At 39.9% G+C, this 18,024-nt stretch overlaps 1 protein-coding gene across 1 annotated transcript in view; it reads left to right on the top strand.

Annotated features, from left to right (window-relative positions):
• Window positions 1-18,024, top strand: part of LOC102042435 (amine oxidase [flavin-containing] B) — a gene marked incomplete at its 5' end in the record, with an annotated part of 35,180 nt that overhangs the window by 2,338 nt on the left and 14,818 nt on the right. The window contains 5 exons of the mRNA XM_031065091.1: window positions 9,729-9,833; window positions 10,538-10,629; window positions 13,771-13,912; window positions 15,335-15,484; window positions 17,522-17,686. Coding sequence (XP_030920951.1) covers window positions 9,729-9,833; window positions 10,538-10,629; window positions 13,771-13,912; window positions 15,335-15,484; window positions 17,522-17,686 — 654 coding nt within the window. The remainder of the gene's footprint in view (window positions 1-9,728; window positions 9,834-10,537; window positions 10,630-13,770; window positions 13,913-15,334; window positions 15,485-17,521; window positions 17,687-18,024) is intronic.

The raw sequence follows: 18,024 nt of genomic DNA, 5'->3' as shown, positions 1-18,024 counted from the left end.
CTCAATTGCCTGTAGGAGTTCCTGAAGAGAGGAGGGAGAGAACTGTGTGCCAGAACTCCCTGCTAGCCAAGCAAGAGGTAAAGAGAAGAGATAATTCCACAGTCAGCAGCACATCCTTTGCATTTTGTGATTTCATTCATTTAAAATCCTTTATTTCCATTTTTCTCCTGTGTTTATCCAATTGTAGGGAATCATTAACATAGTTGAATTACTCATAGGTAAATAATTGGCGTGTGAGCACTATATAATAAACATATGCACTGTCTTGTGGCCAAATCCTCAGCATTTCATGTATCTTCAACACATTCCTTGCAGGTTTCTGAGCCATGTGGCTTGTCCATGGTTTCCCTGAAAATGAACAGTGCTCGTGGGCTCCTTGAAATCTGGGCAGTGCTCCCAAGTTGTAGATTCAAAGTACACAAAGGGCTGTGTCCCCTGTGTGAATTTGAATTCACATGCTGACCCAAGCTTTGTGACTGTGGTCAAATGTAATTAAATTCTGGACCACAAAATTATCTGAGCCCAGAGAGGTGATGAAACCTAAAGCTTTTAATTCTTCTTTTTGCTGCACAAAAATCAGGCATCACAGTGCATCTTGTAAAATCAGCCACTGTTTTTACTTATACCCAAAGGCAAAATAAAGCCTTTCATAGTTAATTAAATTCATTTTAGAGGCTTTTTAATACAAGTAATATATGCAGCTTCTTTGTACTACAAAATGAAAAGAATGCATTTTGTTGATCTCTGGGTGGGTCTCTGCTAATTAGGCTTTACCAGCTTGATTGGGTTGCATGGTTATTTTCTCCTTTAATCTTTTTTAATGCCACGTTCTATCATGAGATTATTTTTGGTCTTGCTTATATGACGTGTGATATTTTCACAGAAACTCAAAATTATGTTTCTTGCCCGAATTTTTTTTTCTTTTCCCTCCACTTGTTAAGCAGTCTTTTTCATGGTCTTTGAAAAGAGATTAGTATGTTCTTTTCATTTTTGTAAATACTGGTTCATCAGCCTTAGTGGGAAAATTAGTATAGCTCTGTAAGTAGTATTTGGTAGGCAAATTGCTGCCTGAACACCCTTCATTTTTCAATAGCCCAACTGAAATTAGGTTCATAAATCCAGATTTGAGAAGCAAAAGCAGAACTGTCTGAGAAGTCATCATCTCCTAACAGTTCTCCCAGTGGACTGGTAGGCAGATGTAAAATCTGTGAAAATGCTTCTTAAAATGGGAATAAATTCTTAGCTGGCCAGGAGAGGATTCAGGTTCCTACCTTAGATATGCAAATTTGCTACTTTTGACTAGTGGTGTTTATTTTCCTCGCCAAAATGACAGCTTTTGTTTCTTAAAAAAGCAAAGCTAAGAGCATATAGTCCTAGTAATTTTTACCATGTAACAGTCTCTGGAAAGAATGAAATATGAAAACGTGCCAATTTTTGTGGGGGTTTAATTAACAAATTTTCCTTGTTAATTCAAGCTGTACTTCACTTCTGTGGAGTCTCATTAGCCATGCCAACTTTTTGCATTTTAAAACACAAATTTACCATATTTTCAGTTGTAACACGGGTTCATTCTCCGAGGTAACTGTGGGGCTGATTTGCTCTGCTATCCTAAATCTTTGTGAGGAAACATTTATTTGTATGAATGGCTTGCCCAGTGAATGTTTATTTTTACATGATTCCTTGATATGCTGTGAGGATGATCCACTCTTTGTCCAGCTGTGGTGCCAAGTGAACGTCTTCTGATCCTATTTTCTGCCAGATCTTTTTATGGGTTAATGCCATTGATGCTTCTTACAAATTCCATATTATAAAAAATTGGGGAAGCACTTGTTCCTTCTAATCTCTGTGTTGTCTCAGGGCAGGATAGTGGATAGTGCTAACAGCTGGCTGAGGTAGCTGGCTATTTTCACAGCCTGTTGCACTGAAACATTCCTCATGTGGTTATAATTGAGTTGTTTCTTTAGTGCCAAAAAGGCCCCAGGACCTATCCTGGGGGTCTTTCAGGTTAAGATGCTGGGAGAAACATGAAGCATCCCCTTGCCAGTCACTGGAGAAGTTCTTGACAGCAACTTGCCACCCCATCATTCCCTCAGTTAAGTTCCCTGTAAGAAGATGGAGTTTCCTCATGCTCATCCCTGTGCCAGCAGCCCTGGCTGGAGGTGTCTGAATGCATGTCATGCCCACTTGAAGTTTGGCACCATTTTCATGCAAAGATTAATAATTGACAGCTCTGGGGAGAGTGATAATGGGAACCCTACCTGCTGCACCTCATGAGGGTGAATGTTTAATCCTATGCACACAGTACTTTTAACCAGGACCCCAAATCTGCACTGATTTTGCCAGGTTGCCTACTGATCTACAGACTTGCAGAACAAAATTTTACAGCCCTCTTGGGTGTCATTCATTTTCGTCACTATTGTGCTTATTAAAATGCAGTTTGCAGTGGTCTTGTTCATGAATTAGAAATATGATGGTCGTGTTGTATTGGGATTTAATTAGCAGCTGGATAAGTAACTGCTGTGTCTAAAGCTGCAGAATTTAGTGGTGTTTCTTCTGTGATATCTGTGATACATGCACTGAAGCCAAGCAATATGATTTATGTAAGCTTTTCACCTGCCTTGTCTGCAAGTCTAAGGGCAGTATCTTCTGGCATAGTCTGCACTACAGAACATAACTGCTTAAATGCATTTTTGAATGACTTGATAAAAGTGCTTTCATTGTTCTTTGTGTATGTCAATTAGATTGCAGTCAGAGAATGAAAAGACTGTGAGACTCAGTAGATCTCAGTTTAAATGAGGTGAAATAGCCTCTTGTCGTTTGTTTTCTTTCCTTTTTGGTGGCAATTTGTGAACAAGAATTCGGAGAAAACTGGGAAGAAGACATTTGAATGTTGAAGAAGCTGGGCATCTGCTCTCTTGAAAGGGAAGCCAAGTAAATTCAAAGACACTTAAATTGCTGCAGGGCCTTGATAGTGTCATGTGTCATTACTGGAACACAGATCTCTGTTATTTTAACCCTTTACTGGAGATGAGGATGCAGACATTCCTGCCACAAGATGCTGTGTCATTATCACACCCACCTGTAGCTTCAAAAGTGAGTCTGAGGTTGGCCAGGCTCAAGTTGGTGAAAGCATCTTCCAGACCCCCAGAAGGGATATCCTGCAGTCAGAGAATGAAGAGCAGCTTTTGGCAGGAGTGTAGGAAAAGCTGGACATGTTTGGTCTCACTGGGCCTGCCCTGTAAATAGAGGGGCATCTTCCCTTTTCTCCATGCCAGCCAGCTAGCCGTATTTGCAAGAAGAAATTTCCTAATTAGGACTTTTAAAATTGAAATATAGATATTTGTATTAAAGCAGCTTAGAAGAAGCAATTATGGACAGCACATCTGCAAAGTGATCTCTGTTAATGGGAGGCTGTAAAGCAGGGTCTTGCAAAGGGTGTTTATTGATCAGGAAGATTGAATGGAAGGCTGGAAGCTGTGACCTAATGGTAACACGAGGATGAAAGCAGTAAGAAAAATGAACTGTGAATAAAGTATGCATTTCTTAATTAAATTTGAGGGGGAAAAAAATCTTCCTGAGTCTTAGCTTTCCCAAATTCCATGGTCTGTTGGTGAGGAGACAAGAAAAAGGACTTGTGCTCCCACCTAGATTATTTAATTGAGGCTGCTGGGAGAAAAAGCTTCAATTGCATCTGATTGTAGAACTGATTTTTGTTTCCCTTGAGAAGCTGATTCACATCTACAGGAAAACAGAATTAGAGAAATGTATGTTTAATACTGGAACAACTGGCTGAGCATACTGGGTTTCACATGTCTGTAAAATTTCATGTAAGTTTTCATATTTTTTGTGACCCCAAAGTCACATTCTGCATAAACCCAGTGTTCTAGTTGTGGAACAGTGTGTCTACTCAGTTATGCTGTGGGCAGATGCTCTTTTGAAGGCTTTCTTTCAAAGGAAGCTCCACTTTTCTTTAGTTTTCATATATTTATGCCCCATTTATCTGTTTTTTAGAAGGGAAGGAAGACTTTTCTTAAGACTAATTCTAGAAATACTAAATAGTTTTCAACTGATTGTATCAATTTTGTTGACTGGTTTAATTCAGATGTTGAAAGCCACATACAAGCTCAGTATAAAAGAATATTTAGAAACAAAGTCCCTGTAAATCTGTGCTTCATTAGAGACCTTAATGTTTTGTCTGAAGGTGTTTTTTCATTGTCTGAAACAAAAAAAAACCCTCATTCTGGTAGAAAGGAGAGTTAGTTAATTATTTTCAGAGCTGATTGGAACAAATAGTTATGTATATATAATTATATATAGACTTCAAATTCAGAGCAGATCCTCAAGATCCTCAATTTCATTTCTATGTCACTTCAGTGGTGTTTCTCTAATTCTGCTTTTTTTCAGGTATGACAAGTATTTAACAAATTCCATGACCAGTGCAGCTGAGTGAAGATTGTTGTATTATGGAAATAAAGTCAGAAACAAGTTGTTCCCAATTAGCTCCTTTCCTTTTCAGAATGCATATTTCGAGTCACTGTGTCTGGCTGTGCAACACTTAAAATGGAATTAGTTTTCTTAATGAAATTCCCAAGACGTGTTGGCATCCACAGATGATGAACTCAAATTAAATATTGAAAGATATTTGGATGAAATTTTGGCATGTTTTAATGTTCTAGCTTTGCACCATCAATTATAAGGTTTTTTCCTGCTGCAATTAAATTTTCTAACCTATAGATCTTACCTTTAGAATATTTGTCAGTACAGTAACCAGCTGAGCATTTGAGATCCTGAACAGTTTCAAAATAAAGGGAGCTTAACTGAAGGTCAGCTCTGTTACAATTTCTACGTAGGTTGTAAAATCCCTCTTAATTTGGTCCAGCTACCTGCCATTTTTTAATTGAGAATAATACAAGAGGCTTAGTCTCAAAAATATCTTGTTAGATGTTATGAATTAAAAACCAAAAAACCCCAACAAACCAACAAACCCCCAAAAACCAAAAAACACATACACATCCAAAAACAACAAACACACACACACCCCAAAAAACCCCAAAAAGCCCCCCCCCCAAAAAAAAACCAAACCAAAATTATACTTTTCCATAAGGCAGCAGATGAGAAGCAGCATCTGAGGCAGGTACAGAGTTACAGCCTGAAGTGATGCTTTTCTGTTTCTGATTTTCCTTGTCACAGCTTGGGGTCTTACAGTTCCTGAGCTTTGTATGAATGACATTACTGGGATTTTAATCTGAGAAAACGGGGTGTGTGTGCTGTAAATCAGCAGAGGGCACTACGTGCCAATAAACCTGTCTGGCTGTGAATTAACGAAGTGAGCTTCAGTTAGTCCAAGGTTTAGATGGTTCAGCTGAGGGAATATCTGTGCTCAGCGCAATAAACCTGTCTGGCTGTGAATTAACATGCAGAGTAGCAGTCTTGCTGAAGTGAGCCTCAGTTAGTCCAAGGTTTAGATGGTTTAGCTGAGGGAATATCTGTGCTCAGCAAGAGCTGACTTTATTTATAAGGTGTTTATACTGTGCTATGAAAAATGCATGGATCATTGTCACCAGGGGCTTCAGTTCACAGTGCTGCATCTCACTCTGGCACTGCCTGGGTGCATAATGTTTAGGGGAGCCTGAAGTTGTCCTGGGCCTGCAAAAGCAGATTTTCTCCTGAGAATCCCACTCTGCATTAAGACACTGATATTTCCTGGCAGTCCTTTCTCATTTGTCACCTTCACAGGAGAAGGCACATGAGATCTAGTCCTTGTACCCCCCTGAGTGCTGGGGCTGATATTCAAGGGGCTGCTGATATTCAGTTGTCGTGTTGTGGGGTTTTTCCCCTTGTAATAACCCATTTCTTAAGTCAGCTATTTGAGCTGAAACAGACCTGGTGTATAAAGAAATCTTATTTCTGCACGACTTACATGGGTCCATCGTAACTCAAGCGAATGTCAGTTGACGTGAAGCAGATGGCTGAGGAAAAAATCTGCTGGGAATTGTAAAGTTTGCGACAAACACTGTGTTTCTCATTTCCCTGCTGGTTTATTCCTGGGACAGCTGGGTTGCAAGAGTTTCCTCCCTTTAGTTTCGTCTTCTTCAGTGAGCTTTAGCCCCCACTGCAGCAAGAGCCTTTGTGAGCTGCAAGTGATCCATGCAATGGCAGTGCTGATGCTACTGTTGTGGGGTTTTTTTGGAGCATTGCAAGTGGCATCATGAAAGCATTTCTAAAATTTTGTATACAAATTATAGAAGGGCAAGAAATACTTCTGAGCATCATAGAACTGATGTTGAAATACCGTGTCAAATGATTGGAAAGGATGGTTATTGTTGATAGTTTTATACAGCTTTGATTTAGGGATAAAAATATTTGAAAAGGAAATGTTTCGTGCATCTTGGGACGTGCAAGTGCCTTGTTATTCTTTAGAGATTACACACCACCAGGAGGCACAGAGAATGCTATTCCCAGCAAATAAGTAAATTTTGCCTAAATATCAAAAAGGTTTTTGTGTTTGCAAAAATGCAAATTCGACACGAGTGAAGCTGAAATGTTTTGGTTTGTTGGTAACTACTCAGAGCCATCTGTAGTCTTTCTTTGCTGCTGCTAATTTTGCTTCTGTGTAGAGCTTAGTCTGGCAGTCTCTTCTCAAACAAAATTCTGATTGACAGCTCCCGGAGTTTTGTTTGTGCAGGAAATAAGGATCAGGCCTTAGGAGATGACTTAGGAGCTCTTGAAAATGACTTTCACAGGAAACTTGCTAACTTTGATGGCTGTTTTATTTTTTTTCAGGTAGGAGTTTGTGTTCTTTGTGAGACTTCCACCCTAGATTCCTACACAAGAGACATAGCCAAGGTTTTGCTTTTGGCAGTTCAGATGCAGTGAAATAGAAGAACAGTAAAACAGAAATATGGTTTGTGTGTCTCTTAGCCTGCGCTCATCAGGAAGCACTGCAGGGAATTCATAAGACTTGAGTTCACTCAGAGGGGATAACTGGGTTAGGGTTGCCTCTGGCAGATCAGGAAGCTCAGAACAAAATCAATAATTAGAATAACCCATTCTGATGCTGTCCTGGTTTTCTTGAGCACAGCAGTATGCTTGTTTCATAACTTAAATTTGGGAAATAGCAGGTACTTGAAACCAAACTGATAAGCTCTGGCGTTGGAATACTCACAGGATGCTGACACTAGTGAAGGCTCCAGAGTGCAGAGGAAGCCACAGTAAAACTGATTTTTTGAGGCCATAGGGTCCGTTATGGAATTTTAATGTGCCCCAAATATCTAAAAGATAATTTCCAACATGGTTCAGCTGTTATCACGTGGGACAGGAAGGCACTTGGTCTGAGAGGTTTTGCTCTTCTCTCACAGCCCTTTGGCAGCCAAGTTTGAATTGATGTGTGCCCAAGTGTAAATTGATTCCATGTGAAGAGATTCCATAGTAATACCCAGATGCTCATGCTGGAACCAAATGCCTCTGATTAGGCAAACCTTTTCTGTTCATCTCCATCTACAGGGATATATTTTCCTGATTCCAGATTTTGTTTTCCTGATTCCAATATTTTCATACAGTTGAGTACAAAAAATGTAGAAATGCACGGTTTTTTTCATGCTGAATGAAAAAAGAAAAAAATAAAGACAACCCTCCATTTTCTGGGTGGACATGTGCCATAATGCCCATCCTTAAATTGGAAGCGCTGGTTTTCCAGCCTTGGTGCCTCTGGCAATGAACTGACTGGAGATCTACTCTGGCTGTAACAAAACTTGTAAAAAACTTCTAAAAATTTGATTTTGGCATTGTAAAAACAAAAATTTATCCTCCAAAGCGCTGCAGAAACAAATTGTTGCCTTGTAGCTGCTTCTTGTCCATTTACCAAAGAATTAAATCCTTTCCTCTCCATTTTGCTTTCTTCCTAACTTTCATTGCCTTGGTGTTTTTGACAAGGATTCCATTGGGGTCTTCTGTCCATAAACACTCAGTGAAAAAACAGTTTCTTCTTCACTTTCTCTGACCTGTTTGGGAGTTTTGTGAACTAATTTTCTCTTATTCATAGGTTTGATTTTTTTCTTACCAATTGTGTATCCTTTTTTTTTTTTTGAACAGAAAGTCCTCAAAGTTATTAGCCAGCATTTTTAAAAGTTACATCTTGTTTTGTAATTTCTAGACCAAGTTTTGAGTGTTTCAGGATCCCTTTGTGCCCTTTTACTGTATCTTCTGGTGCTTGCACACACCTGCAGATTTGAATAGTGTGCTCTCTGTCCCTTCTTTCACAGTATTAATTAAGAGCCTAAATCAAATCAGGCCTGACATTTCTTTGAGTAAGTGGTCTTTGAATACTTCTCTTCAAAAAGACACTGTTGTTGTTCTTATCTGGTTATAAATATTAAATCTTGGTGCAGTATGATTTTGTTAAGCCAGTGTAAATACTTTTTTAATGATGGATTGGTGTGGCACTGCATCAAATATCTATTAAAAGTTAGAACTTCTACTGTTTGACGTTCATGCTCACACAGTCCACACTTAAATACATAATTTAATATAAATTTTGAAAAATCAGCTGTGGCATTCAATATGGCCTTTATTATTTATCTATCTTATGGACGCCATAATGCATTGTGAAAAAACAAGTACCCAGATAATGCTGCTGAGCCTTTCTTTGTGAATTTTTAAATTAGGCTGCTATTAGGCTGCCATCCATATAGTCAGACAGGGAAATCCCATGTAAATAAAACAGCTCTACAAATTACCCATTGTCTTCTGCTCTTAATTAAGCTAGACTTTCTGAACATCTAGTAATGGAGATTTAGATACAAAAAATATGATTATTAAGTATGTAACAGTATAATTAGGAGATTGGTGTTGGTCACCCTGTTCCACTCTGTAATTTTCAGCTAGGGGTCTTGGGCTAGAAAAATAAGTCTCATCAGTAAATGCTACATTTTCTGCAGTGCTGGTAATTTTTAGGTTAGCTGAGACTTTTTTTTTCTCCCAGGAAGGTCTCTGAGCTATGATTTAGTGTATAATAACACCATGTCTACTTTTGTCTGATTTTGAAAAAAAACCCAAAAAACCAAACTGCTAAATGCAATTAACTGTTAAGTGTTTTTATGAACAATTAGGAGGGAAAAAATTAAAAATTAAAATACATAAAGAAGTAAATATTTCTTCTTTTCAGTAGCAAATAGCCAGTTTTTCAACTCAGTCAAACAATGCTGTTTCATCTCATTTTCTCATTTTTTTGATCTGCTATTAGTGACTCTAATGCAGGGTGTTAGTTTGGTGGCCCAGAAGTGCTGAATGTGAAGCTTTGAAGGTAAAGTATGAGTTCTGCACTGGTTTGCTGAAGTTTGACTTGCTGATTCAGCTGTGTATCACACTAAATTGCACGTGCAGAAGAACAGGAATGACAGAATAACCCCCTAGAGCTGATTCCCAGGATCTTGTTCAGGTAACCTTTGAGTATCTCCGAGGATGGAAGATACCACAGCTTCTGTGGGCAATCAGTGCCAGTGCTCAGGCTCCCTCATGGTGAAAAAGCATTTCCTGATGTTCAGAAGGCACCTCCTGTGTGTCCTGCACACACAGACAGTGACCCATCAGAAGCTGTCACATGGATTGATTAAATTTGTGCTTTTTATGAACACTTAACCTTTTGGTGCCGCTTTCCATGCATGGAACCCATGATTGTGGTTGTCTTTTGTGGGTTTTCATGATGTTTTTGTTTGTTTTTCATCTTTTAGGGTAAATCTTACACCTTTAAAGGCCCATTCCCTCCTATGTGGAATCCCTTGGCCTACCTGGACTACAACAACCTATGGAGGACCATGGATGAAATGGGAAAGGAGGTATGGCATGAGCATTGCAGCTGAATCAGCTCAGCTTGCCTCCCTGAGGGGCAGAGGGAAGGGGTTGGGGTGCAGACAGGCAGAGCTGCTCTGCCTTGAGCAAACCCAGAGCTGGCAACAGCAGCCACACATTTTGGTACCCACTGATGGCCAGAGCACGTCTGAGAGTGGCCTCCTGGCAAGCTCTTCTGAATCCTGTGCTGCTGAGGCTGTCTGCACACATCCCTTAGTTTTTCTGGCTATGGGAACGTCAAAGTTTATGCCTGTGATTGATTTTTACCTCTTTTCCTGATGATTTGATAAGTAATATTTTAAGAGGCTTGCAGAACTCAAACATTTGCCCTTTTCTACCCTGAAATTCAACCTGTGTAGAATTCATTCTTGTCTTGTTCTAGTTTTTTACCAGTTTTCCATTGGCTGAGCTACAAAATTTGAGAAGAGGTTGCTCTTACTTGTCTAGATAAATGTGAGAGATATGGAATAACTTAGAGACATTTCTTAACTCTATAACTGTTCTCTATTTGTCAATCTAAAAAAAAAAAAAAGTTAAAACAAGCAAACAAACAAATCCCCTCCCCCAAAAGCATTCAGTGTTACCTGCCAGAAATTTGCAGGCTGAGTTTGCATTTTAAGACAAGATTATTTGTATTTGTTTGGCACTCATTCACTTGCTGATAAATGCTTTTTTTTTAATGTCTCCTTAGATTCCAAATGAAGCTCCATGGAAGGCTCCACGTGCAGAAGAATGGGACAAAATGACTATGCAAGATTTCATAGATAAAATATGCTGGACAAAGTAAGAAACTTTTTAATGTGAAATATAATATTTATATACTTTACAGCTAAATAAGCATTACTGCTTTTCAAACAGGTATAGCTATCACTAAAATACAGCCCTTTTAAAGAAAAGGGGTGAGAAAGTTCTGTAATAATGGACCACAACACCGGTCAGCACACTCAGTAGATCCTGTTACATTTCCCTAACTTTTTAGACAAAAATAAAAATAAAATATATTTGGGAAGGGTTATTTCTGAAGAGATGGATAATCTGTTATGTGCATTTTCCTGCTCTTTACTGTGTGTTCAGCCTTTCAGAGAAAAATGCCATGGTTAGAGCAGGTTTTTGAATCAAACTCTTGATGGAACAACACACATTTATTCTGTGCTGGACCAGCTGATTTTACCAAAGTGCTATAAAGATAACATTTGTCTTTCAGTAGCACTAAATCACTTTAGAACTCATCATTCTATTGTTCAGCTGTTGCACTATAGGGAAACTGAAAATGCTTCCTGTTTTTATGTATACATCAAAGCAATTTTTCTTTACTTGCCATTCAACAGCAGTTTGATTGTTTTTCTTCTCACTGAAGAAAAAAAAGCCCATTAATCCTGGTTGCTGAAGAGCAGATTGATTCCTACAGCAACCTCTTCAGAATTGCTACAGGAGAGCTGGAGAGGGAATGTGAACAAGGACATTAGTAATAGGACAAGGGGTTCTGGCTTTACACTGAAAGAGGGCAGGGTTAAATTTGATATTTGGAAGAATTTTTGTACCACAAGGGTGATAAAGCCCTGGCACACGTTGCCCAGAGAAGCTGTGGCTGCCCCATCCATGGAAGTGTCCAAGGGCAGGCTGGAAGCCACCTGCTCTAGTGGAAGGTGTCTTTGCCCATGACAGGGAGGTTGGAGCTGGAAGTGATAAAGGACAGTTAAAGTTCTTATACCATTCTATAATCTGTGATTGTTAGTGGACAACAGGCTTGTGACGGCGTTCACAGGGGTCTCAGGTTGAGGGAAGAGACGAGGATTTGACTCCGTGTTTCAGAAGGCTTGATTTATTATTTTATGATATATATTACATTAAAACTATACTAAAAGAATAGAAGAAAAGGTTTCATCTCAGAAGGTTAGCTAAGCTAAGAATAGAAAAGGAAAAGAAGGATATCAAAGGCAGCTGCTGTAGACTCTCTGTCTGAGTCAGCTCTGCTGTGATTGGCCATTAATTATAAACATCCAAGATGGGCCAATCAAAGATCCACCTCTTGCATTCCACAGCAGCAGATAACCATTGTTTACATTTTGTTCCTGAGGCCTCTCAGCTTCTCAGGAGGAAAAAATCCTAAGGAAAGGATTTTCATGAAAAGATGTCTGTGACACAGGCTGTTGTCCAAAACTTGCAATCTTCTGGTTCATAACTGGTGCTCACTCAACATCCAATAGTTCATGTGACTACAGTCGTGTTTTTTCCAGCTCTGATGGAATAAGAGTTGACATTTTACCTGAATATTGGCATAAGTTGAAGATGCTTTTCAGATTTTATATGTGCATCTTGGCTTGATTTGCTCTGTTTGTTCAAGATTGAGGTAGCAGGCAGCAGAAATGTCCCACCCTGGAAGGTAATGATCCAGAAGGGCAATCTTTTGCTCTTTCCTCTTATCTAACAGACTGTACAGGTTTGCTTTTGGCTAGAGCTGCATGCTGGAAATATCCTGAGTGCTCTTGGTTGAAATCATACTGCCATTTCTGGATAAAACATCAGGAACTGAAAAGCAATGGGAGAAGGTGGCAGAAACTGGTAGAGTGTAACCACCATGTAATAGCATCTGCTTATAAAATATTAATAAATACATGCACATTAGGCAAAATATCTCACAGAATTGATAGTATTTTACAGTATGTGTTATACAGATGAAAAACTTTTTAAAAATTTTTGTATTATTTTTGGCTGTCAAGAATGAATTCACAATGCACCCATACTTCAGAAAATGGACTAACTTTGTACTTGAGTGGGACTTTGCATTTTTAGAAAGGAAGGAAGATTCCTTTTTCTGTATACATCTAGAGCTCTTTGAAACAATAAGTTAGAGTTCCTTTTTTTTTTTTAAGTTTGAAGCCTAAAAAAAAAAAGAAGCAACCAGAAGTGGATTCTGCACTAGCTTTGGTGCTTTGCATATGAAGTATCTATAGAATCTTCATCCCAATTAGTTACAATGCAGTTAAACTGAGAATCTTCTGGTCCTGTCCATGTCTCTTGAACTCCTTCTCAGAGTGATGTATTTACTTATAACAGGAGTAATATTTCCCTGAGTCTTAATTAATCCTCTGTCTTAGTGCACCCCAAAATCTTGTGCAGGCTTATACAGTAATTTACAGTAGAGCTGCTATGAAAGAACAGGTTAGAGGACATAAAGCAGTGATCCCTTTACAGATACAGGTCAATTTTCTGTTTCTGTGTTCATTGCCACTGGATACAAGGACACTGTTTAAAATACTGACTTGAGCTACCAAAAGTATCCTTTCCTTTTTCTTTCCAGACTCTGGCATGAATGCTGTCACTTCTGCTATGGCTTCCTACTTACATTTCTTTCCTTGCTGTGTTCCAGCTGCAAAACTCCCTGAGCAGAGGATTGGGCAGTGAATGGATGCTGACTAATCCACAGATCTTGGATAATTAGCTTAGAAAAGACACCTGACTTTTTTAATGGTGGGTTTTGAATAATCTCTGTGCTGTGTTCTTGAGGGCACAGGCATCCAGCAGGGGCAGAGAGAGATGCAGATCTGGTTTGTAACCCAGGAATTGGGGACAGGGTGGTTTTGGAGTCCAGTGAAGACAGGAGGGTTTACTGTGCTTAGTCCTGAGGCTAGGATGACAGGCTAACTATGCATTAGTAGCATAAAGTGATATAATCTTGGGCTTTGTCTCTCAATGTCCTATTTTTTCTGGAATACAGGAGTGCTTCATTAATATTTTTTTCAGGATTACTTGAAAAATGTTGCATAAAAGGAATTGATAATTCCTTACTTCAGCTGAAATTAAGGAATCCTTTGCCCCCACAGTGGAAGAAAAGATTGCCAGAGAGGCTCCTGCCTACTCAAGAACAATCTTGTCAGCATTATTCTGTTTTTAAATTAACCAGCTTTCTTGTCTTCGTTGCAGAGCTGCCAAGAGTTTTGCAACTCTGTTTGTGAATGTGGATGTCACTTCTGAGCCCCACGAGGTCTCTGCCCTTTGGTTTTTGTGGTACGTGAAGCAGTGTGGGGGCACAGCACGGATTTTCTCCACGACCAACGGGGGCCAGGTTGGTACTGTCAGCCATCACCTCCTGCAGCTCTGGGCAGGCCCTGGTTTAATTTCATTTTTTGCTGGTTTATTTTAGTCCAGAGACATCCATGACTTTTGAGCAAGTAGCACACTGATAACTAGTTTTGTTAATTTATTCTTTAATCTGGATCTTGTAAAACTAGTGTTGAAGATTGCTCCCTACTGATGGCATTGCCCCCAGGGATCAGGAGATTTGTATCTGGATTTTTTTTTTGGATACAGATTAAAGCATTTGCTTTGCTTATCCTTACTGAAAAGAGAAAATTTTACTTATGCCTATTTCTGTCAGGAGGCTGAAGCCATCCTAAGCACTGCAGAAGCACTTAATGGGGACGGCAATGTCAGCTGCAAGTTAACACTAAAAATGTAGCCCAGAGCTGGGTTCCTAATATGCGAATTTCCAAGCATTAACACCATTAAGATTTTAAGATCGCTCTAAAGAAAATGAACACCCCTCAATATGGTATTGCTTTGAAATGTTTGCAATCTGGTACATTAGAGCTGCCTCTGCATTTGAAGAAAGTAAGGTTAACACTGTTAATGGTCTTCTACTTGAGAAGTGCAAATCTCACTAATTGTATTAGAAACGGATATATTTTTAGAAGTGCTAATTATTTAATCATAAATAAAAATGCAAATACATCAACCATCTTAAAATGCATAAATATGCATAGATAAGCAATTACTGTAGGTAATTTAAGTTAAACATGTTTAATTAAATATTATTTGAATTCTGTACTATGTTAGAGATGATTTGAGTTTAAGTTGGGTTGAATTACATAGTGCAGCAGACATTTTTGATGTGAGCTATGTGACTTCTTACACCTTGTTACTTATTATGAAGATCAGGTTTCCTGCTTCTGATACACAGAGCTCTGCAGGGATGAGTGAGCTCAGAGAAAGGTTTGAAGGTTTAAGCACTTTTCAGATGTCTTGCTGATTCTCACAGGCCTGTAGCATCTTTTTGGAGACCACATTTGGAGAAGGGATTTTCTTCCAAAAAAGTTTTGACTAGAGTTCAAATGATGGTCAAATATGGGAAGGATCTGAGAAGCTGGAAAGAGAAAGTAAAATGGGTGCATTTCTAGGTGAGGCTGCAAAAATTCCCTAAAATGTTTCGATAACAATGGAAAAAGGGGGTTTGTTTTGAATGCTGAGAGCAATGCTTGCCGTGATCCACACTCCACAAGCACTGCTCTGCTGAGCTGTTGTGTCTGTGTTTCAGGAGAGGAAAAAATTCTGCATTGCAAGAGAGGAAAAACTGCAAAAATTCCCTAAAATTTTTCGCTAACAATGGAAGAAGTGGGGTTGTTTTGAATACTGAGAGCAATGCTTGCCATGATCCCCGCTCCACAAGCCCTGCTCTGCTAAGCTGTTTGTCTGTCTGTCTGTGTTTCAGGAGAGGAAGTTTGTTGGGGGCTCTGGGCAGATCAGTGAGAAGATGATGGAGCGCCTGGGCGGGCGGGTGAGGCTGCGCAAGCCCGTGGTGCGCATTGACCAGTCCGGGGACGGCGTCATCGTGGAGACCCTGGACCATGAGCTGTATGAGGTAGTGCCATGTTGTCACCATCTGTCCTTATGAAGGGGTTTCGTGATGGTTCGTGAATTGATCTCAGAGTGCAAAACACCGACACAGCACAGGGGGTTTGCAGTATTAATCAAAAACCTGTGTACCTTTATTGAATGACCACAGCAAAATGTGCTGGAGAGGAACTGGCGGAAAAGGGAAGAATAAGGAAAAAGGGAGGAAGAGAAAGGAAGGAATATAGCTACCAAACCTAGAAATGGCCAAGTCCTTCGATGTCCAGCCAATGGAGTTCACCAGGTCACGTCCAGGGAGATCTCAAGGTTCCAGTTCTTTCGAGCTCTTATTATACCCCTTTTTGATGGGGGAAGGGGATGAATATTGAAACTGAATCAAAGGTAGTCTATTGTGTTTTCTGGGGAAAAATGGTATTTAGAGAAGGGTACACACAGTCCATGTTCTCAGCAGTGGGCGAGAACCATTATCTACTTGGTCCACTGCTTGCACCTGCAACATCCATCTTGCTTTGGTCAGCTTGCCTTCCCCACACACCTCCCCTGGGTTGGGGGTTTCTATCCCAGTCCTTGGAAAGAGCAGGGGGGGCCTTTTCACATAGGGGTTTCACATCTCAGTCCCCGATGGAGAGGCTTCTTCCATCTCAGTCTGTCTGTCACGGTGGCTGTAAAACAGGTGAGGGGCTTCTGTGGGCGCCACCCAAAACCTCAGGAGAAGTCCAGCCAAGCTGAGAGGTGGAAAAAATTCCAGGGCTATTGTTGCAAAAGGGCAAAAAGTGCCCCTTTCCTCCTTTCAGTGTAGCATACAGAAAACACACCTGTGAACAATAGCTTAGAAATGCCAGAAGCTGAGCTCAGGCCCCAGGGTCCTTGGCAAGCAGGGCCAGAATTTCAGACAAGGGTCCTTTTTCTTCAGTGGTCCCCAATCTCTGTCCCTTTCATGACGATCATGAGGCAGATGAGGGAAACTTCGGACAGAGACTTAGACATGTCCACTAAGAAGTCATTAGTGGTGGCTACACAACCTTTTGCTTTTCCTTTTTGACTTCTCCAAAGTACAAAAGTACAGCAGAGGTTTAAGTGGCTATGACGGAAAGTCACACGTTCTCGTTGTTCTGAAGTAACAGCAGTGTAGGAGCTTTAAAGTGCTGCCTAAAAGCAAAGTGTGGGTTCAGACTTTTCCATTCCTGGCGTCTCTTTGTGTTCAGTTACCTTCTAAATTAGAGGGTGATTGTAAGGTGTAAAATGTAATTTAGCAACAAACTTTCAGTGAAAAACACTGCAAGCTTTGCTTCCAAGTTGTAACAGAGGAATCCAGATGGAAGGGAGACTGGTGGACTCTTAGAGCACAGTGCTGTCTTTTAAACACCAGGGGAAGGGCAGCTGCCCATCATTTGAACAGATGGCTGTTTGTGTAACGCTTGCTTGTTATTTAATAAGCAGCATTTTGTGAGGGTTTAGTTTTGCAATTCTTATGCTAAATGCCAAAATTGCTCCACATGATACACCCTGCAGCCTCCCCAGATGTCCTCCAAGACCATTAGGGCAGTACACTTGGGCTGAAGTAGGGGAGTACTGTATTTGCTGGGAATGTCCCGACAAAGGCAGGAGTGATGCATCTGACTCCATGTTCTCAGAAGGCTAATTTATTACTTTATAGTAAATATATATATTTTTTATATATATATATACACACACACACTAAAACACATCTGTGTGCTTGCAGTTTACTGTGTGTACTTGTTAGGGTAAAAGAAATTCAGCTGCAAGTTTGTCTTTTCAACAATCAAAATCACAAAAAAGACATTAAATACTTTCCTATTTGATATTCAAAGGTAAAGCAAGTCCAGCTAAGTGAATTAAAAGAATTGTTCTTAACAATGGGGTTAATATATTTCCCAGCTCTCTGACTGACAGTTTAATGGAGGTTTTATTGTGTTATGTTAATGATGTCGGTGGAATATATATTTCTTTGTTTGCATCTGTCACTTATAGAGTTAATTAATATTCTGCTGGTTCCATATATTATGGATAATTTCTTTTCCAGGGCAAATACGTGATCAGTGCCATTCCCCCAGCTCTTTGTTTGAAGATTCATTTCAACCCACCTTTGCCCCCAATGAGGAACCAGCTCATCAACAGAATCCCCATGGGTTCGGTCATCAAGTGCATTGTGTACTACAAGGAAACTTTCTGGAGGAAGAAGGGTATTGCATTTTAATGGAAAGGAATAGTAGTGACAGAGAGAGGGACGAGAGTACCTGGCAACAGAACAGGCTCTTTGTTCAGAGCATGCTAAACCTTAGAAGGAGACTTCATGTTCTTCTATGCCTTTTTTGCCTGCCCCTGTGAGAGAAATGTGAGAGTTTGGCTGGGAGGAGAGGGTGGATGGGGGAATGAAAAAAAGAGATAGTCATGAAGGGAGAATTCATTCCTGTTGCTTATTGCCTTGGTTGTTCTGTTGTCCTCTCCTCGAGTGGCACCTGGGTATGGGATGAGCTTCTCTCACTTGTGCAGGGTTATGAAGGTACAAGTGATGTGTGATGGAAG

The sequence above is a fragment of the Geospiza fortis genome, unplaced genomic scaffold (assembly GCF_000277835.1).
Source record: "Geospiza fortis unplaced genomic scaffold, GeoFor_1.0 scaffold133, whole genome shotgun sequence".
Classification (NCBI taxonomy): domain Eukaryota; kingdom Metazoa; phylum Chordata; class Aves; order Passeriformes; family Thraupidae; genus Geospiza; species Geospiza fortis.
Note: the sequence above shows the minus strand (reverse complement) of the source record. Positions and strands in the feature narration are given on the sequence as shown.